We start from the raw sequence: 22,729 nt of genomic DNA, 5'->3' as shown, positions 1-22,729 counted from the left end.
AGGGTGGAAGCAGTTCAATTCAAATGCTAATTCTCTTGCTGATGTTTTGAAGGCTGACCATCTTCCTCACTCAGACCTCCTCAGAACCGGAGAGGCTGAAGACTGTGGAGAAGTTGAGACAACTGCGCCAGTTCCTGGAAGAAGAAGAAGAAGAAAAGCGTCTGCTGAATCATGTGGAAGAGGTGGAGAAGGAGATTGCAGGGAGAAGGCATGAGCAGCTGGCCAGACTCTGCAGGAAACTCTCCTCTCTTGAGAGGATCATCCAGGTGATGGAGGAAAAGGGTCAGCAGCCAGCGAGTGAACTGCTGCAGGTAAGACGGCTCCAGGAAAAGGCTGCCTCCCATCCTTTCTGTGCCCCTTTCAGGTACGCAAGGAGTGTAGGGGCTCAGTTGACGGAGCCTCGAGTCAGCTTTGTAATGGACAGGAACACCCCAGAGATCTGGGATGCTGAACTCACCTGAAGGCCGACTAGAGATTCTTCAGTCTTCTTGAGGGAAGGGGAGGGGATTTTCTGCTCCTTGCTGATGATTTGCCTCCGAGTGCCTTCCCGCTGGGCAATGCTGCCTTCCTGCCCTGCCCTGGGCTTCGCCAAGGATGCAGTCAGGCCTCCTTCTGACATGAGCCAGTCTCTTCACCAAGCTTCTCTTCCCGTTCCCTCCACAACTTCTGGGTGGATCCCCTTCCCCATAGATCCTGATCGGCCCAAAATGGTGCTCGGTCACAGTGACCAAAGAGCAAGACAGAGGGACTCATCCAGACTGCACCACCTTCTCCACTCACAATCCCATATGGCCAGGCGTACAAGTGCTTCTGAACGCCCTCTTTAAGGAGGCTGAGAAGGCTGACATACTGGCAAAGGCAGGAGAAGCCCTATTACGGAATGTTTGCCAGATGTCCCCGTCTCCCGGGGACAGTCCCCGGATTTACAAATCTATCCCCAACAAAATCCGTCCCCGGAATGTCCCCGGATTTCATATAAGGCCCCCAGATTTATATTTTAAGTGTTGTAGATTTATTAGTAGGGAAGGAATGTTGCGTGATTGGTTCAACGGCACAAGACACATCATATGGGGACTTCCGGCGAGGCAAAATGGCGGGTGCCATGGCAATGAGCAGCTCCTGAAGCCAGCCAGAGCCAAGTGCACTACCAGGCTGGCTCCGGGCTGCTGAGACTGCCGCCTGCGCTGCCACTGCCGAGGGGGAACCAGGGATGCCCGGCGCGTCAACTGGGGCTCTTTCTTACTCCAGCCTTGGCGTGCAGATCCCGGGTTCAGCCCCAGATCTCTGGAGCGGAAAGGCTCTTGGGCGTGAATATGAAAGGCAGCACCTGTCAGAATAGGCCAGTACAGATGAACGTGACTACTGGTTTGCTCCCTCGGCATCCCAGAACTGTGAAGGTTGCCTCAACTGTTGAGCAACACAGCTAAGGAAGAAGGAGTGGAGTGTCTCCGGGGGGAGCATAGCTCCCATTCCCTTCCAAACACAGAGACAGGACAGTGTGGTGGCACCCAGGGAATAGTTGCAGCAGCTGGATGGCTGGCTGAAAAACACACCATTGCACTCTTTTTGAATGGGATTCAATCTGAATCAGCCAGTTAGTGAAGTTGGTGTTCCTGTGCAACAAACCCACTACAAAATTGCTCTTCTCCGCACACTTCCAGGTCCCTCCAGCTGGGCTTTTTGAGTGTGATGGGTTTTTCTCACTCCAGAGTAGTTTGTGTTTAAGCTGAAGGTCACCAGGAAAGCAAGGGAGACTAAAAAAATTGCATTTGTTAATATAGTAAGGTTTTAATAACTCTAATAATGACTAACTGTGTGGAAATGACTGGAAAAAGAAAAAAAGGAAAATCAAGGCTTTCGACTCTTGGTTTCCTGGAAGAAGATCAAAAGACTCCCCTGGACTAGAAGAGACATCTCATTAACAACTGGAGAAATGCCAAAGAACTTTGGATATCTGCTTGGGAAGTTTCTGATGCAGTATTAATTTAACAAGGAGCCAGGAGTGAAACCGAAAGTAGACTGACCAGCTAGCTGAATCCAATTATATTGCTATGGGGTGGGGGAAAATCTCTAACATTTTACTTTTCAATACTTGTATTTTCAGGGTGAATTGAATGTGGGGGGGGGGTGGAGGAGAGGCAGAAAGAAGAGCTAACTTCTCCGTGGCTGGGGGCGCAATCTGGACGGTTCTGCCGGGGCGCAAGATCACCTAACTACTGCTCTGCGCCTCTGGACCAGGGGTGGATGGTGCTCATTGGGACTGGGAGGGTGGAAGGCAAGGAGGCCAACAGTAGGTGGCGCCAGAGCCAAGGAGTGGCAGAGCAAATGCGTTCTGTATCTGAGATGGAGTGGGAAGGGGCTGGCGGCCACCGCAGCCATCCCTTGTCTGCCCTCATGGACCGGCCAGAATCCACTGGGCAAATGCTCATCTTGCCAGAGTCTGGGTCTTCTGCTGTTGCTCTCTCAGAAACCGTGCCCAGGTGGGATGTTTCGTTTTCATAGAACCATAGAATCATAGAGTTGGAAGAGACCACAAGGGCCATCGAGTCCAACCCCCTGCCAAGCAGGAAACACCATCAGAGCACTCCTGACATATGGTTGTCAAGCCTCTGCTTAAAGACCTGCAAAGAAGGAGACTCCACCACACTCCTTGGCAGCAAATTCCACTGTCAAACAGCTCTTACTGTCAGGAAGTTCTTCCTAATGTTTAGGTGGAATCCTCTTTCTTGTAGTTTGGAACCATTGCTCCGTGTCCGCTTCTCTGGAGCAGCAGAAAACAACCTTTCTCCCTCCTCTATGTGACATCCTTTTATATATTTGAAGCTGCTTCATCCCTGAGGAAGTTGGAGGTGACACAACTCCTGCATCTCTGACGTGGGAAGGTTTGGAGGTATTTCAAATTCCCCCCTTCTCACTTGGCTCCCTGGAAAGAAGGCATCTTTACATTCTGAGCACATTTCACAGGCCAGGAGCCAAGCACCCCGTCCTGAGGGGGAGAAGAGGCCCAGAAAAGATGAGCCCTTCCCAGCCCAAAGGCGTTCCCCTGAGATTCAGCTTCTGGGCTATGGCTAACCAGGCTAGGAGCAGGAATATTGGGAGCGGGAAGGAACTGATGTCATCTGCCAGAGCAGCTGGCTAATTGAAGGGAATGAGGTGATAACAAGGCTTTCAAATCTGAACTCTTGTTTGCGGCTGATTAGCATAGAGGGAGGCGGAGAACAAGGGCAATCGGAAGCAGAATGGTTTAATTAGCTCATTCTCCTCCTAGCACATCGTCTTCATTCAACTCTGGCTGTTGAATGAATGCTTTCTTATAATCATTCTTATGTTTAAGTGGGCTTTGGCCTCCTTCCAGACAGCAGCTTGAAAGGGAAGCAGAGGAAAGCTCAAATGATGACAGAAGGCAGGGGCATCCAACAACCCAGAGTTTTGGTTTGGATGTGACACTTTGAGAATTCCCCAAGCCATCCCGAAGCCCCCATTTCACTCTGGTCCATCTGAGTATCTCCTTTCCACCCATGCCTCCCCTCCCCCCAAATATTCACAATTAAGAAATCAGAAAACAACCCCCACCTCTCTTTCGACAGAACTAGATGGAATGATCAGGCATAGCAACTCCTGCAGAGAGGATAAAACCAAAATGTTTCCAAGGGACACATTTATCAAACAAGATATCTGCCCATAGCTCAGTCAGTAGAGTGTGAGACTCTGCATCTCAGGGTCGTGGGTTTGAGCCCCACGTTGGGCAAAATATTCCTGCATTGCAGGGGGTAGACTAGATGACTCTCTTTTTTATAATATATTTATTAAGGTTTTAGGAATTTATATAAAATAGAAAAAAACAGAACAAAAAAAAAAAACCAAGAACAATAAAAATACATACAGACCAAACAGAACACATACAACACAAGTATAATTTCAATCCCTTATATTCATAAAACTTACTTTCCCGACCTCCTCATACCTCCCCTTTCTGTATTCCATTCTCTAATTAAGTCAATTCAGCAAATCCTTCCCCTAATTTCTGTATAATTTTTAACCTTTCTTTTCTTAATCACATAATCATTACAGCTTTTAACCACTTAATTTCTGAATCAACATCGTTCTAGCCTTCAATAATTTTGCAATGTTTCTTAAGATAGTCCTTAAATTTCTTCCAATCTTCTTCCGCCGTCTCTTTTCCCTGGTCTCGGATTCTGCCGGTCATTTCTGCCAGTCCCATATAGTCTATAACTTTCATCTGCCATTCTTCCACGGTGGGTAAATCTTGTGTTTTCCAAAACTTTGCGATGAGTATTCTTGCTGCTGTTGTTGCATACATAAAGAAAGTTCTGTCCTTCTTTGACACCAATTGGCCGACCGTGCCCAGGAGAAAGGCCTCTGGTTTCTTCAAGAAGGTATATTTAAATACCTTTTTCATTTCATTATATATCATCTCCCAGAAAGCCTTAATCCTTGGGCACGTCCACCAAAGGTGAAAGAATGTACCTTCATTTTCTTTACACTTCCAACATTTATTATCGGGCAAATGGTAGATTTTTGCAAGCCCCTTTAATTTCCCCTTTACTTTTTATATCGGTCCTGGAGGTTTTGCTGAATATGATTAGAAGGGACCGGTTGGTTAAAGGCATACAGGTCGGAGCCAAACAGTATAAATTGAGAGCATTTGCAGATGACCTAGTTTTGACGTTACAGGAGCCAGAATCTAGTACCAAAAGAGTTTTAGAATTAATTCAAGAATTTGGTCAGGTGGCAGGATTTAAATTGAACAAGTCCAACACTAAGGTTTTAGAGAAAAATTTAACATTGTTTGAAAAAGAGAAATTTCAGAATGAAACAGGTTTGACTGTGGTGAAGAAAGTGAAATATCTGGGGATTAATATGACAGCTAAAAATGGGAATTTATTTAAAAATAACTATGAGAAATGCTGGTTAGAAGTGAAAAAAGATCTTGAAATATGGTCAAATTTGAAGCTTTCTTTGATGGGTCGAATTGCAGCTATAAAGATGAATGTATTGCCTAAAATGTTATTTTTGTTTCAAACATTGCAAATTGTGGACAAGATGGATTGTTTTAAGAAGTGGCAGAAAGACATATCTAAATTTGTCTGGCAGGGCAAGGAGCCCAGGATAAAATATAAGATTTTAACTGATGCAAAAGAAAGGGGTGGTTTTGCCCTGCCAGACTTCAAACTTTACTATGAATCAGCAGCATTCTGCTGGTTGAAAGACTGGCTGCTTCTTGAAAACACAGACATTTTGGATTTAGAAGGTTTTAACAACGTTTTTGGATGGCATGCATATTTGTGGTATGACAAGGTTAAAGCACATAAAGCATTTAAAAATCATATTGTTAGGAGATCTTTGTTTAATGTTTGGATCAGATACAAGGATTTATTGGAAAATAAGACCCCAAGGTGGTTGTCACCAATGGAAACGAAAGCCCAGAAAAAGCTCAATATGGAGGCCAAATGGCCGAAATATTGGGAAATTTTGGAACAAGAAGGAGACAGATTGAAATTGCAGAGCTTTGAGAAACTAAAAAACAAAGTGCGAGACTGGCTTCATTATTTTCAGATAATGGAGGCTTACAATTTGGACAAGAAAATTGGCTTCCAGGTGGAAAAATCTAAACTAGAAACAGAAGTGCTAGAACCTAAAACTAAGATCATGTCAAAAATGTATAACTTGCTGCTGAAATGGAATACACAGGATGAAACGGTTAAGTCAGCTATGATTAAATGGGCACAAGATGTTGGACATAACATCATGTTTGCTGACTGAGAACAGTTATGGACCACCGGTATGAAATTTACGGCATGTAATGCTCTAAGAGAGAATATTATGAAAATGATATACAGGTGGTACATGACCCCAGTCAAGCTTGCAAAAATATACCATTTGCCTGATAATAAATGTTGGAAATGTAAAGAGACTGAAGGTACATTCTTTCACCTTTGGTGGACGTGCCCAAAGATTAAGGCTTTCTGGGAAATGATTTATAATGAAATGAAAAAGGTATTTAAGTATACCTTCTTGAAGAAACCAGAGGCTTTTCTCTTGGGCATAGTCGGCCATTTGGTGCCAAAGAAGGACAGAACTTTCTTTATGTATGCTACAACGGCAGCAAGAATACTTATAGCAAAGCACTGGAAGACGCAAGATCTACCCACTCTGGAAGAATGGCAGATGAAGTTGATTGACTGTATGGGACTGGCAGAAATGACCGGCAGAATCCGCGACCAGGGAGAAGAGTCGGCAGAAGAAGATTGGAAGAAATTTAAGGACTATTTACAGAAATATTGCAAAATTAATGAACTTTGAAAGATGCTGGATTGAACTTATGTGGTCTCTAGCTGTTATGATAAAAAGAACTGGGATTAATATTGTTTAAGTTATAAAATTTTAAAAAGTTGAATGGAAAAAAAGGTGTTAGTTAAAAGGAATGTTAAGAGATTAGGATTTGCTGGATTAACAATTTGAACTAGAAAACAAGAAGGGGAGGTATGAGGAAGTCAAAGAAACATGTTATTGAAAAATTGATATTGAAATTGATTTGTTTTTAATATTTTTCTTTTTCTTTTTGTGTTTGTATAAAATTGGAAAAATTGAATAAATATTTATTTTAAAAAAAAAGAAAGTTCTGTCCTTCTTTGACACCAGTTGGCCGACCATACCCAGGAGAAAGGCCTCTGGTTTCTTCAGGAAGGTATATTTAAATACCTTTTGCATTTCATTATAAATCATTTCCCAGAAAGCCTTAATCCTTGGGCATGTCCACCAAAGGTGAAAAAATGTACCTTCAGTCTCTTTACATTTCCAACACTTATTATCAGGCAAGTGGTTAATTTTTGCGAGCTTGACTGGCGTCATGTACCACCTATAAATCATTTTCATAATATTTTCTTCTAAGGCATTACATGCCGTAAATTTTATACCTGTGGTCCACAACCGTTCCCAGTCCTCAAACATAATTGTAATGTGAATTGGGGTTGCTTGTGGGTAAATTCCAAACTGCTCCCAGCTGTTGGGGTAGCTAAATCTTTCCCTGATTTGACAGCCCTTACAAGGCGACTGTCTCAGTCACTGGCAGAATCCGTCAGTGGGCGTTCCCTAAACTTCTTCCAACATAAAAGCTGTTTGACGCCAAGTCTCCTCCTCGCCTCTCTGCGCGGAAGTCTCCTGCGCAGAGTGGGCGTGGCCAGCGGAGGTCCTGGGCTCTCCCCGCTGGACCCTGTGGAAGGGTCTTGGAGCCCTCTCTCCGAAGACCTTCCCTCCTCCCCTTCTTTCCTGGTGTCACGCTTATTTCCTTCCCCAATGGAAGTATTCTCCCTCTCCCTGCTGGTCCCTTCTCCTGCATCATCGGAGAGCCCTACCTCCGCTCTGAGCTCCGATGTCAATTCCCTGACATCCACCTCCCTCCCAGGACCCCCCTCACCTCCTTCCCTTTTCCTTGGCAGTGATGCAGGGAATCCCCTGAAGGAGCTATCCCCATCCCCAGAAGATTCAAACATTGCTCTCCACCGGCTACTATCTCTTCGCACCGGGTAATCTTCCCAGTCCGATTCCTCTCCCTCGGATACCTCTCCTCCCTCCTCTTCGGAGGCAGGAAACCCCATGAAATCTTCTTCCTCATCTGTGGTGCCAAATTGCTCCTCCCAGAACCTCGCTGTTGGTTTGGGCTTCCTTGGGAACCTGCTGTGAAACTCCCCCCGGAGATACTCATCCCTGATGGCTTCCGCAGGAACCCACGTGTTTTCAGACTCGGGTTCCCCCTCCCAAGCCACCAAATACTCCACCTGTCCCCTTTGCCATCTTGAATCGAGTATTTCCGCAGCTTGACTACTAAGTTCCCTTTCCTCTACGTGTGGGTGTGTGGGGACCTCTCTCTCTCGCCTTGGAAATTCCAGTCCCTCCCTATATGGTGAGAGTAAAGACCTATGGAACACCGGGTATAGTTTCATACTGGTCGGCAACTTGAGCCTAAAGGCCACGGGATTAACCTGCTGTGTCACCTTGAAAGGTCCCAGCCGCCTTGGCCGCAACTTCTTGCAACCTCCCTTGAACGGTAACCCTTGTGTTGACAACCACACCCGGTCTCCAACCCGTATGGTTTCCCCTTCCCTACGGTGCTTGTCTGCCTGCCTCTTGTACACTTCCTTGGCCCGTTCCAAGTTCATCTTAAGCTGTTGGTGTAAGGCCTCCATTTCTTCCACAAACTGCTCCGCTGCTGGTACACTCCACCTCCCCTCCCCTTCCCCTGGGAAGGCCCTGGGGTGACACCCATAATTGGCCATGAACGGGCTCATTCCCGTGGACACATGTTCCGCGTTATTGTACGCAAATTCAGCCAGCGCTAGTTTGTCCACCCAATCGTTCTCCCTTTCGTTGACATAGCAGCGTAGGTACTGTTGAAGTATGCTATTAGCTCTTTCTGCTTGTCCGTTGGTCTCTGGGTGTCTGGCCGTCAAGAAGCTTACTTCTACATCCAGCAGGCTCATGAGCTTTCTCCAGAATCTGGAAGTAAATTGCCTGCCTCTGTCGGACAAAACCCTCAAGGGGGCGCCATGCAACCTGAAGACATGACCTACAAACAGCCTAGCTGTTTCCTCTGCCGTCACTGCATGCGAGCAAGCAATAAAATGGCACATTTTGGTCATCAAGTCAGCTACCACCATGACTGCTGTTTTTCCCCTGGACTTGGGTAAATCTGTCATAAAATCAATTGATACCACCTCCCATGGTCTTTCTGGTGTGGGTAAGGGTTCCAGTAACCCCGCGGGTGCTGCCCTCTCCCCTTTCGCACACTGGCAGCGCTCGCACCCCCGTACGTATTCCCTCACATCTTCCCTCACCCTTGGCCACCAGAACTGCCTAGTGACAAGCAACATGGTTTTGTGTTGACCGAAATGTCCCGTCGTGGGGTTGTCATGAAGTTGTTTGAGTATCCTTCTCCTCAAGTCCCCTTCGGGTATGTACAACGCTCCTTTATAGTACAAACCCCCCTCCTTAACCTCAAATCCCCCCTGATTTTCTCCAGCATCTCGGATCTCCCTGATTTTAGCTTGGGCGTACTGGTCATCCCTCGTCAACCCGGCTAGTTCTTGTCTCCCTACCAACGCTGCACCACACACCCATCGATCCTCGGGTATGACATGGCGTACTTCCGGCACTTCCTCTCCTTCCAAGTACTCAGGTTTGCGAGAAAGAGCATCTGCTCTGATGTTTTCCTTCCCCGGCACGTACCTAATCTCAAACAAAAACTTGGAAAACTCCTGTGCCCATCGCACCTGCCTTTGGTTCAGAACTCGCGCAGTCCTCCAATATTCCAGGTTCTTATGGTCCGTGCACACCTGGATCTTGTGCTGTGCACCTATTAGAAAATGTCTCCAGCGGCGAAAAGCCTCATGGATTGCCAGCAGTTCCCGGTCATACACCGTGTAGTTTTGTTCTGACTTGTTCAGCTTCCTTGAGAAAAAGGCGCACGGCTTCCACTCTCCCCGATTTCCCGGCTGGAGCAATACGGCTCCCACCGCTCTGTCTGATGCGTCTGTCTCCAGCCTCATCGGTTTCTGCAGATCTACGTGTAAGAGTTGCTCTTCTGAAGTGAACACCCTCTTTAGCTTCTCAAAGGACTGCTGAGCCTCTTCCGTCCATTCAAACTTCTTCTTGCTGCTGAGGCAATCGGTTATGGGTGCCGTTAAGTGGGCGAAGTTCTTGATGAACTTCCTGTAGAAGTTTCCAAACCCCAGGAACCTCTTCACGTCCTTCCGATTCTTGGGAGTCTTCCATTCTAGCACTGCCTGCACCTTGCCTGGGTCCATGGCTAAGCCTTTGTCCGACAACCTGTAACCCAGGAACTCCACCTCTCTGGCGTGGAACTGGCATTTCTCCAGTTTGACCCACAGCTGGTGCTCCTGCAGCCTTTTCAGCACTTCCCTGACGTCCTTTACATGCTGCTCTTCGTTCTCTGAGTAGATTAACACGTCGTCCAAGAAAGCCACGCAATTCTTGTACAGTAGGGACCCCAGCACGTGGTGCATGAAAGCTTGAAAACAGGCGGAGCCTGATTGTAGTCCAAAAGGCATAACGAGGTACTCAAAGGCCCCCAGAGGGGTGAACATGGTGGTTTTCCATTCATCCCCCTCCCTCATCCTTATCAAATTGTAAGCCCCCCGAAGGTCCAACTTGGTAAAGACCTTCCCTTTCCTTACTCTGGCCAAAATGTCGTCAAACCTGGGCATTGGGAAGGTCACTGGTTCCGACACAAGGTTTAACCCCCTGTAATCTACGACCAATCTGGGCTCTTTGGAGTCTCTCTTGTCCACAAAGAACACTGGACTACCCCCCACCGCCCTCGATTCTCGTATGAAACCCCTCTTCAGGTTCTTGTCAATAAACCTCCGCAACTCCTGCATCTCCCTGTCCGACATGGCGTACAGCTTAACCACCGGCAGCTGAGCCCCTGGGAGAAGGTTGATCTGACAGTCAAAGGGTCTGTGGGGGGGGGGGTAGCCTTTCCGCCTCCTTCTCACTGAAGACTTCTTCCAGGTCGGCGTACTGAGGTGGTACTCTCCCCTTTTCTCCTACCGCCAGCCCTGCCACCCTGGCAACTGCCATCCTCTGGGGTTCCTCCCCGTGGCAATGCTCTACGCAGTGGGCTGACCCAAAGGTGACTGTCCGCTGGTGCCATCCTACCACTGGATCGTGCAGTGCCAGCCAACTCATTCCCAGTATGATTGGTGGTCCTGCTAGTGTGGCTACGTGAAAAGCAATTGTCTCAGTGTGTCTGCAAACCCTCATTTTCATGGGAAGGGTTTGGTGGGTCACTTCCCCCCCCAGAAGTTCTCTCCCATCAATGGTCGTTACTTGCAAGGGGTGTGCTAGAGGTACCACGGGGAGCTGGTGTTCTAGTGCAAAATCCCTGCTAAAGAAGTTGCAAGAGCTGCCTGAATCCAGCAGCGCCTTCACCTTAATTGGGTGTCCGTTGGGGAGTTCTAGTTCCACCTCTAGGGCTATGGCTGCCCGGGGAGGGTCTGGTTTGGGCACCTTTACTGGTTGCTCGCCTGGCTGCTGTGCCCACTTTTCTGCAGCCAAGCATTCCCGTTTCCCTGCTTTTTATCACCTTCCTCCTCACCTCCCACTGCCCCCACCATTCCTTGCCACGCCTTTTTCTGAGGGCAGACTCTGGCAAAATGTCCCAGCTGCTGGCAAAGAAAACACTTCCTTTTCATCTTTCCCTCCTTCTTGCGAACTTCGCTGGAGTTTGAAACCCCGCGCGCGCTCACTCCTCCAATCTCCATTGGTTCCGCGGGCGGTGCAGGTTGCTCCGGCACGTCCGGAATGCGGTTGTCATACCAACGCTCTGCTCTCCCTTCCCGCCTTTCTAGAGCTCGCGCCTCTTGCCGTACTCCCACAGCAAGCGCCATTTTGGTCAACTGGTCCATCGATTCCGGGCGGGGCGAGCGGGAAAGTTCATCTTTTACCCAAGGGGATAAGCCTTCCTCAAATAACATTTGCACTGGCGGTGACCCTAGTTCCCAACCAAGTTGGTGGATCAGCATCGCAAAACGCGACCAGTACTCTCTCACTGATTGGCTCCCTTGTTTGCACCCCATCAGTTCCTTGCGCGTCACACTCTGCTCCACATCACTCGAGAACATATGGTCCATTGCGCTAAAAATTTTTCTCAAATCCTTCAGGGCAGCATTCTCCGACGCCATTAAGGGTCTGATCCAATCTCTGGCAGCCCCTTCCAGATGCCCTACCACATAAGCCACTCTCTCCCCATCGACCACAAAGTCACCATACTGCAGGTCCAGTGCATACTGCATTTCTGTCTTAAATGCATTATAATCTCTGGGATTCCCCCCAAACTTCTGCACTAGTCCCGGTACCTTCCTTGCGATGGGGGTGGGCTTCCCCTGGGCATCCTGAGTCCGCCTTTCATCCAGCCGCGCCGCTAGTAGGGCCAGTTGCTGCTCCAAATCTCTGTTTCTCTCCTCCAGAGTTGATCCTCCCCTGGCCCCCTCTCCAGCGCCTGCTCCTCCGGTTTGACTCATGATGCTGCTCCTTGCTGCTCTGCCCACAAGCAACTTAGAGGACTGACGGATTCCTGTAATGGGAATTGGGGTTGCTTGTGGGTAAATTCCAAACTGCTCCCAGCTGTTGGGGTAGCTAAACCTTTCCCTGATTTGACAGCCCTTACAAGGCGACTGTCTCAGTCACTGGCAGAATCCGTCAGTGGGCGTTCCCTAAACTTCTTCCAACATAAAAGCTGTTTGACGCCAAGTCTCCTCCTCGCCTCTCTGCGCGGAAGTCTCCTGCGCAGAGTGGGCGTGGCCAGCGGAGGTCCTGGGCTCTCCCCGCTGGACCCTGTGGAAGGGTCTTGGAGCCCTCTCTCCGAAGACCTTCCCTCCTCCCCTTCTTTCCTGGTGTCACGCTTATTTCCTTCCCCAATGGAAGTATTCTCCCTCTCCCTGCTGGTCCCTTCTCCTGCATCATCGGAGAGCCCTACCTCCGCTCTGAGCTCCGATGTCAGTTCCCTGACAATGGGGGATTTCAATGGAGTGGTTCTACCGAACTTAGATAGATCAACAAAAAAGCAAGAAATGAAGGAAGGTAAATTACCTAGAACCTTCTTTGATTTGGTGGATAATATGGGATTAATTGATGCCTGGAGATTTAAAAACCCTACTATAAAACAGTTTACCTTCTTCTCAAACCCAAACCAGAGTTGGGGGAGAACAGATTATATCTGGATCTCGAAGGAACTGACACAAAGTTTACTTAAATCAGAAATTCTCCCACAAACCATATCAGACCATAATCCAGTATATATGGAGATAAAGGGAAAGGATTCTAGAACATTCAGATGGAGAATGAATGAAAATTTATTTAATGACCAAAAGATAATAAACAAGGCGAAAGAGACAATCAAATAATGTTTCAATTGGAATCTAAACAAAGGAACATCTATAGAAACGGTATGGGATGCAGGAAAGGCCGTTATCAGAGGCTTCCTAATCCAGAAAAATATCCACCTAAAAAAAGAAAAAGAGAAAAAGAAAGAAGAAATTTTATTACATCTTATGGAGAATGAAAGACAGCTAACTATTAAACCAGGAGATGAAATAATAAAACAAAATATAAAGATGCTACAAGCTCAATTTTCTATGATAGTGAACCAGGAGATTGAATGGAGGATTAAAATGATGAAACAAAAGAACTTTGAATCAGCGAATAAGATAGGGAAATACTTAGCGTGGCAATTAAGAGAAAGGAAAAAACAAAATATGATATGTAAGATAAAGGATGGAGAAAGGACAGTGGAAGATCCAATAGAGATAAAAAAGATATTTCAGAAATACTATAAGGAATTATATAAAAGAGAAAATGAAATAGATAATGAAATAGAAGGTTATTTGGAAAAACATCATTTGCCACAAATGACGACTGAAGAAAGAGAACAATTAAATCAGATCATTACAGAAGAAGAGATCAGGAAAGCAATAAAGAAAATGAAAATAGGAAAAGCACCAGGGCCAGATGGCATATCGGCCAAGTATTACAAAATATTAAGTGACCAACTATCACCAATACTATGTGAAGTTATGAATAACATCTTAAAAGAAGGGAAAATTCCAAATACTTGGAAAGAAGCCTACATTACCTTAATCCCTAAAAAAGATGCGGATGGCCTCGAGGTGAAAAACTACAGGCCGATTTCATTATTAAATAACGATTATAAACTATTTGCCGATGGGCTGGCGGAAAGACTAAAAAAAGTGTTGAATAAAAGAATCCATAAAGACTAAGCGGGTTTCCTACCGGGGAGACAACTAAAAGACAACATAAGAACCGTGATAGATATTATTGAATACTTGGAAAGTAGAATAGATAAGCAGGCAGCGCTGATATTTATAGATGCTGAAAAGGCATTCGATAATATCTCTTGGCGCTTTATGAAGGAAAATTTGAAAATGATGGGGATTGGAGAAGGATTTAGAAAAGGTATTGAAGCTATTTATCAAGAGCAAAAAGCCAAACTTATAATAAACAATAATATATCAGAATCTTTTGATATTGCTAAAGGGACGAGGCAAGGATGTCCTCTGTCTCCCCTGCTATTTATAACAGTGCTGGAAGTATTTAATAAGAAGTTAAGGGAAACAACGGAGGTCAAAGGAGTGAAGGTAGGAAGTAAAGAATATAAAATGAAAGCTTTCGCGGATGACATAGTATTAACATTGGAAGACCCAAAGAATAGTCTGCAAGAAGCATTACAGAAATTAGAAGAGTTCGGCAAAGTGGCAGGTCTTAAACTCAACAAGAACAAGACTAAAATGTTGACAAAAAATATAAGCAAAGAAGATATAGTAGAATTAGAACAAAAAACCGGAATTATGGCAGCAAAGAAGGTGAAATATCTCGGAGTGTGGATTACAGCTAAAAACATAAACTTATATAAAGATAACTATGAAGCTACTTGGAAGAGCATTAAGAAAGATCTAGAAATCTGGGAGAGACTGAAACTTTCTTTTTTGGGGAGGATATCAGTTATCAAAATGAATGTCTTGCCCAGAATGCTATTTTTGTTTCAAACTATTCCAGTAATTAAGGGGCTGAAACAGTGCAAAGAGTGGCAAAGGGCTTTGGCGAGATATATTTGGCAGGGTAGAAGACCACAAATAAAAATGAAAATATTGGTAGATAAAAAAGAGAGAGGAGGTTTCTCATTACCAGATTTGAGTTTATACTATGAAGCGGCGTGTTTAATGTGGGTGAAAGACTGGATAAAACTGGATAAAACTGTTTAATGTGGGTGAAAGACTGGATAAAACTGGAAAATACTGATATTTTGGCTTCGATAACAGGTACGGGTGGCACTCGTACCTGTGGTACGAGAAGGTGAAAGTTCATAGAGGCTTTCTAAATCATATAATTAGAGGACCAATATTTCAAGTTTGGGAAAGAAATAAAGATTTGCTGGAAAAGAAAACACCCTGGTGGATTTCACCAATAGAAGTGCTGACTGTCAAAAAAACTAATATGGAGGGGGGGAAAGCCACTTATGAAGAACTTACCAGGAAAACCGATCAACTTAAACCCTATGAAGATGTAAAGAACTTATTTACAGGGTGGTTGCAATACCACCAGGTAAACAACTTGCTAAAAGAAGACAAAAAGAAATTAGGATTTAAAGATAAAAAATCTAAATTTAATGTGTGTAAAGGGAATTGGGGTTGCTCGTGCGTAAGGGGGCTGCTGCTCTAGGCAACGTTGTCTGGCTAAACCTTTCCCTGGCTGGACAGCCCTTTCTCCGTGGCTGTGTCAGTCACTGGCAGAATCCGTCAGTGGGTGTTTCCTGAACTTCTTCCAACATAAAAGCTGCTTGACGCCAAGTCTCCGCCTAGCCTCCCTGCGTGGAAGTCTTCTGCGCAGAGTGGGCGTGGCCAGCGGAGGTCCTGGGCTCTCCCCGCTGGCCTCTGTGGAAGAGTCTTGGAGCCATGTCTCCGAAATCCTTCCCTGCTCCCCTTTCTTCCTGGTGTCACGCCGATTTCCTTCCCCAAAGGAAGTGTTCTCTCTCTCCCTGCTGGTCCCTTCTCCTGCATCGTTGGGGAGCCTTACCTCCACTCTTGGCTCCGATGGCAGTTCCCTGACAATGTGGAAGCTATAGAAGGTAAAAATAAAACTTTGTCTAGGGTGTATGATCTTTTATTGGATTGGTACACAAAAGACGAAGAGGTGAAGGAGGCTATGACCAAATGGGCCATGGATATTGGTCACAATATTGATTTTGTAATGTGGCATGAATTGTGGAATGTTAATATGAAGTTCACGGCGTGTAAGGCATTGAGGGAGAACCTTTGGAAAATGATTTATAGGTGGTATCTCACGCCAGTGAAGTTAGCTAAGATTTAGAGATTGAAGAATAAGAAATGCTGGAAATGCGGAGAGGTAGAAGGTGACTTCTACCATATGTGGTGGACATGCAGTAAGGTGAAAGGCTTTTGGGAACTGATTTACAATGAGCTTAAAAAAAAATTGAAATATACTTTTCCAAAAAAGCCTGAAGCCTTCCTGCTAGGAATAACTGGCAAAGAAATTTAAAAAGAAGATAAAAATCTATTTTTATATGCCACAACGGCTGCAAGAACCATGTTAGCACAAAACTGGAAAATGGAGGTAATACCTACTATAAGTGACTGGCAAGTCAAGATGATAAACTATGCTGAGCTAGCTAAAATAACAGGAAGATTAAGGGATCAGGACGAACAGAAATTTCATGACAATTGGAACAAATATTTGAGGTATATAAGAACTAATTGTAGAACTTTGACGACACTGGCGGGACTGGAATAACTCTAACAGCGAACGACTAATAAGTAAAGGAGATAAAATACGTGATTCCAGAATTTATCTGATACTTACCAAAGGAGTGGAGGGAAGTCTAAGGCTCGGTGGAGCTTAAAACAACTATGTAATATATGTATGATTCATGGACTGGATATGACACATGTAATTTATGTATTATACTTTGTACTTGTTTATATGTATATATAATGATAAACCAATAAAAACTCATTTGAAAAAAAAAAAGAGAGAAAACTCAAGAAAATACAAACTTCGGGGTTTGTAGATGGTTGTAAAGGTTGCTGAAAGGTTTCTAGTTCACTAGTTGGAAACAGCTTCCAGGCTAGGCAGGACCAAGGTTGCTTTGTAACTGTTCCTGTCTGCCTGCTTGCCATTGTGCATATTTGTAAACCATTTTTGCCAAAATATATACATCTGCAATAGTAGTTTCTGGAAGCAGACCCTGCAAGAGTGCACACTCCATGAAGTCCATATGAAGAGTGTTACGGAATGGAGGGGGAAGCCTTACTCTCGAGTAAGAGACGTAGAGCCCGAGGCGATGACCTCAAGGGAACCCTGCCACACTAGGGCTCCCCTCGCCCCGTCACAACGTTGCAGCAAGCACCGCACAAAAGTCCAAAACCCCTTGAAGAAAGCGCCATTTCTGATCCCGTATCCCGATGCTATACACGATCAATGTATTTGATGAATGAACAATGTATTTGCATGAGGATGCGCTCTAGCCAATCAGATGGCGTTGAATGTAGCCCTTCAGCCAATCGCAGCAATGCCATGGCTCTGCAGAGGCAGCTCAGCTCCAGCTGTTTTGCACGCTCCACTGAGCGCTGACAAGGTGATGACAGCTCCTGCTGCGACAACAACGGACTGAGTCAATCGAAACCTCGTTACCCTGTTAATCCAATCAAAACTAGATGTCGTTTAGTCGTGTCCGACTCTGCGTGACCCCCTGGACCAGAGCACGCCAGGCCCTCCTGTCTTCCACTGCCTCCCGCAGTTTGGTCAAACTCATGCTGGTAGCTTCGAGAACCCGGTCCCACCATCTCGTCCTCTGTCGTCCCCTTCTCCTTGTGCCCTCCATCTTTCCCAGCATCAGGGTCTTTTCCAGGGAGTCTTCTCTTCTCATGAGGTGGCCAAAGTATTGGAGTCTCAGCTTCAGGATCTGTCCTTCCAGTGAGCACTCAGGGCTGATTTCCTTCAGAATGGATAGGTTTGATCTTCTTGCAGTCCATGGGACTCTCAAGAGTCTCCTCCAGCACCAGAATTCAAAAGCATCGATTCTTCGGCGATCAGCCTTCTTTATGGTCCAGCTAGATACAATGTAGCAATGTCAGGCCAGGCCACTTCCAAAAAGAACCGTCTGTATTAAAAAAGCCTAAAAACACTTGGAAATTCATAGAAAACCACTGGTTTCACCAATTCTCTTCATTCCACCACCAGTCTGCTTCGTTGGCCAAGGACTTGGGAACCCCTCAGTCCCTGCCAGAATTCCCCAAGGGGGAGGTCACCTACTCACACGAAGGTACTTTACCTGTAGGTGACAATCGCTGGGCAACAGCTCTCCACCGGACTTACCCAGGCGGCAGACTATGCAAACCAAAGTTCTATTGTCCTCTTACAGTAGGTGCTTAGAATGTACTTGGGTGTCGAGACCCCGCAGCCCCCTCCCCTCGTTGGAAATAACTCACACAAGGACACGGATATTAGGTTTATGTTACTGGGCAAATTTTGGCCACAACTTTATTGAAATTAAAGAATGTGAGCGGTATTGGCTTAGGCATTGATTGGACCTGACTATATCTGACTCCTGCCCATTGTCCAGGAAGTCCCAGTAAGGGTAAGCCACCGGTAGGGGGAGCCCTGTCGATGCGAACCAACTCAAGCTCCCCCTGGTGTTCCCGTCGGGGTCATGTCAAGGCCTTAGCCCCCCAGCCGGGCTTCAGACTAGATCAACACCCCCGGATTCCGTTCTCGGGGTTCAATTCCTCTTTGAACCTGTTGCACAATCAACTTTGGTCTCCGCTATTTGCTCCGCTTGGTGGCTGGCCTCCTTCTTTGTTCCGCAGGGACCCACGGGCTCTGAGCAGCCTCCCACCTGGATTTTTCCGTAACAACAGAAACTCGACTAACCCTCTTGAGAGAAGAAAGGTGCCTTTTGCTCCCACTGCAATGTTGTAATCTAAATAAGCACATCTTCCTACAAGTGAATAGTAGCCACCTACCTGGGGGGAAATAAAGTGGTATGCTGAGAGACATGGTTACGGTGGAGAGCAAATCTGTGTTCAACAATCCAAACGTCCCGAGAGAAACCAGATGGCAGCTTTTTTTTACTGTGTCCACAGAACTCAATGAAAGCCAACCAATGGTTTGGGTCAGGTGAAGTAGAAGCATGTTGAAATCTGCAGACGGCACAAAGTTCAGCGGCAGTAAATCAGAAAGAGGGGCAGTCCTTAAACAGCTGAAGAGAAGGGGATAAACCTCAACTGAGCATCCAACTATTAACATCCTGACGGTAAGGACCTTACCCAACCCTAGTCACATGTAAACACCATTTTAAAGTATGGCTTGATGAGCTAAAAGATGAAGAGGAGTACCCATTCAGAAGCACATCATATTGGAAACAATGCAGTTCAGTACTAACACTCAGATATGCACCAGCTTTATTCCCAGTTCGTGATCCAGCAAGAGACAAACGTACTGGAGCTTCTTTGCTGCATTGGGGCATAAGCACTGAGCCCTATCTTTGTTCTTACCTTTATTCAAACGGGTCAAGGCTTCTTCAATGGAAAGTCGGTCATCTTCTGTCTCTTCTGGTTTGTTTACTACCAGTAGCAGGCAAAGCTTGTTCTGGCACCTTAGAATTCTCGTGTCTCTTCATTTTTTTCTTATTCCAGGAAAGAAACACAAGACAAGGTCAGCTTTTTCTTTCTTTTCTTTTGCTAGTATTTTCCTGTCCTCCGATAATCAAGTTTGGGACAGAAAAGGAATGGAGAGCTTTGTTGTTGTTGTTTAGTCATGTCCGACTCTGCGTGACCCCCTGGACCAGAGCACGCCAGGCACTCCTGTCTTCCACTAACAGGTAACCTACCAGACAGGAGGTAAACAACGCACTCAGATGTCTGTTGTAGACCGCCCTTTCTGTGATGTAGGTACGATGTATCTGGGGGGTGGTCTTGAGCTACACCCCTTTCTGTGATGTAGGTACGATGTATCTGGGGGGTGGTCTTGTGCTACACCCCTTTCTGTGATGTAGGTACGATGTATCTGGGGGGTGGTCTTGAGCTACACCCCTTCTGTGATGTAGGTATGATGTGTCTAGGGGTGGCCTTGGACTCCAGGGCGGGCAATTTAAGATGTCTCTATAAGGGCAGGCACATCTTTGTTGTGGGTCCTCCTCCTCCTCCTGCCTGTGGGGGGAGCACCCTGTTGCAACAGTTCAATAAAGATCACGCTTACTAGCTGCTTTGCTTCTCAATCTTCTCTGCTTGGCCTCTGTTATTTTCTCCGACCGATGGAGAACCTACAAAGGACTCTAGAAGGGCTCTTGTGTTCCCCATAAGGGAATAAGGGCAGATTTTTGCTTATTACAATATGCAGGAGTGGGCTGCAGAAGACGGAGTTTGGCCTCATTAGGTCCCCCTACCATGAACTCCTTAGGTGGGCCACCCTGCGCCCGCCTCGGCATCGCGCCTCGCTATTCTGCAACTCGAGATAACACTGAACTGCTCTGCAGGGTTGTTGTAAGGATTGCAAGTCAAGGCATCCGAAGTGCCTTTGAACATTGAAAAGCCCCTAGTCAATGCTTTGAACTACTGTCGCTTTAAAAAGGAAACTCTGATTAGTAAGAGTTTGGGGAATTAAAAATGGGTTTGTCCTGGGGTCGCTGAAGCTGTGTTCTGGCTTGAAAACCCAGTGAGACCACTGGGCCATCTAGTTCTCTATGGTCTGCCACAGCCAGCAGCTGCTCTCCAGGATTTCAGAGCTCAGTTTCCCATGAATGGGTTGGAACTGCTACTTTTTGCATCATGTGCCTCTCCCAGTGGGCCACCCAGAGCCATTTCCTGTATAGCGTTCTACATCCCATGTAGTCCTGCTTCTTCCAGCTCAATTCAGTTCATTCTGCAACTGTGCAAGTTAGGCCGCATCTGCTTTATGCATTCAAAGCACCATCATGCGCCTTGACATGCTAACAGTTGCATCTTTGTATTCAATCCCTTCAGCACCTTGGACAGCAGTCTCTCAAGGCTCAACCTGGTGCCCCATACTTCCTAGGCCCAGGTCCGTGCTTTAAAGGCACTGTGTCCGAGTGTTTTGTTGTCCCAGGGCTGTCTAATTCTGACTCATGTTCAGCATCCCTTTCCAGGGCAGCTTTATTTATTTCATGTCTTTAAGGAGTCCTCTGTGCGTGGCAAAGGCTTGTTGCTGGGACAATAGGAGGCTGCCTTATACGGAGTCCCACTATGGCTCTATCTAGCTCAGTCTTGTCCACAATGGATGGCAAAAACTCTCCAGGGTTTCAGACAGAGGACATTCTAGCTGGAGATACAACAGATTGAACCGGAGAGCTTCTGCATGTAAGCAGCTGCTTTACCACTAAGCTATGGCCCTTCTCCCATTGCTTCTGCCCTGAATGAACTGCAAGCCTGTCCTCCAGTCCTCCCAAAACTCTCTTTTGTGGCTACACTCTGCAGGAGGTCATTGGTTGCAGAAGTTGAGCTGTCTGCACAAGTGACTGAATCAGTGAGAAGGCTGATCTGGAATGAAATGCTGACTTTCAGGCATCTCTTGAAGACCTTTTTTATGCCAACAGCTCTGTGCTATCATTTAAACATTTCTTGAGCACCCAGACATTTGAATTCTTTGCACTGATTTTAATGTCCACCCTCCACCCGCTTTTGTACATTGCTGTCTTTTATGACATGCCCTAGCTTCTGAGAAGCCTTTCGCTCAAACCAGTTAGACATGACATGAATTAGTCGTTTTATCCACCCGGCATGTATGGAACAGACCCTGACAAATCAACTGACAACGCACAATTAATCCCCCTGCTGAACTGAACTGGGAGCCGCAGCTGGGGTAGAACATGCAAACAAGAAATTATTAGTTCAAGGTACAGAAGCCCCAGAACACCCCAGCCACATGGAGTTAAGAATAGCAATTCCAGATTAAAGGGCTTGCATCTGAGACATTTGTTCCTTCCTTTTTGCCAAGACAGGTGATGTTCCTACGAATACATGGGAAATTTTGAAAGGACCGTGGGCACCTTTGGTCACTACAGCTCTCACCTGCGGCTCTTAGAAACTGTCAGCCTCGGACTTCCGGGTTGGCGCCTCTGGTAATGGCGGAATTCCTCTGATCGGGAGAAATTTGCCCCGTGGGAATTTGGGTCTGGCCGTCACGGCGAAGGCGGAGACCCGTTAAAAATCACAGGCGGGTGAAGCCTGTGAACGTGGGATTCAGCAGGCACCTTTTGCGCCTCCCCTACTCGCGGGGAAACCCGATTTCGGGGATCCGGAGCGACGTGGGGTGAGCGGCGCGGTGATTTGAATCGTCTGCTTTTTCCACGGAGCGAAGCCGCATAGCTGTTGCCGGAGAGCGCTGACTTTTTCCTGTGGACAATTTGACTCTAAAGTAACTACCCGTGAGTAGAGCTGAATCGGAAGAATTGGATTTTTAAACGTCTAATTTGGCATCGTAACGGGGAGGTTCAATACAGGAAGTCCGCCTTCGCCTTTTGTAAATAGACTGAAGCAATGAGGCTGCAAGCTGAAGTCTTGAAAAGCGTATTGTAAAGGACTAAATTTCCATCGGTAAAGAACATTAAACCCCCCCTTGGAGGCAGGAGAAGAGGGGGGGAAGTTGTGAACTGAATATGCCTGCGGGAGAGAGCGAAGAGAGTTAAAATACCGCTGCTCAGACCCTGGGAACGGGCTGCTAGCAGGACTGACTTTTTTTGGAATGTTCACTGACAGCGATTAGAACGTTCATTGACAGCTAGCTAATATGAGAAATACATTGTTTCTACTGTCTCCTTCTGCTTTCAAAAAGGAGCAAAAGTAACCGAAAATTGAAACTAACCTCATTGTTTGAGCTGTGTCTAAAAAAGGACATTACTTACTAATATAAACAGAAACTGTTTCCCTCTAGAGGAAGCCTCTGAAACTGCTACAAGAGTTGGGCTGGGGGAATTTCCAGCTGCAAGATAAAAAGCTGTGAGACTCTGGGACTGACCTTGTTTTTTTTATATATATATAAATTTTTATTGATTTTCCAACATATATCAAAACACAACACAACTGACAGTACACAAACAAACAAACATACAAACACGTATAATTTCATATCCTCTTTTTCT

General features: G+C 46.1%; 1 protein-coding gene across 1 annotated transcript in view; it reads right to left on the bottom strand.

The window, feature by feature from the left end:
• Positions 1-11,429, bottom strand: part of LOC310753763 (inositol polyphosphate 5-phosphatase OCRL-like) — a gene marked incomplete at both ends in the record, with an annotated part of 441,592 nt that extends 430,163 nt beyond the window's left edge. The window contains 1 exon segment of the mRNA XM_083595106.1: positions 11,289-11,429. Coding sequence (XP_083451232.1) covers positions 11,289-11,429 — 141 coding nt within the window.
• Positions 11,430-22,729: the final 11,300 nt, after the last annotated feature.

This window comes from Podarcis filfolensis (assembly GCF_964270895.1).
Source record: "Podarcis filfolensis genome assembly, chromosome: W".
Lineage (NCBI taxonomy): Eukaryota > Metazoa > Chordata > Lepidosauria > Squamata > Lacertidae > Podarcis > Podarcis filfolensis.
The sequence above is the reverse complement of the archived record's forward strand: the minus strand, read 5'-3'. Positions and strand labels throughout refer to the sequence as shown.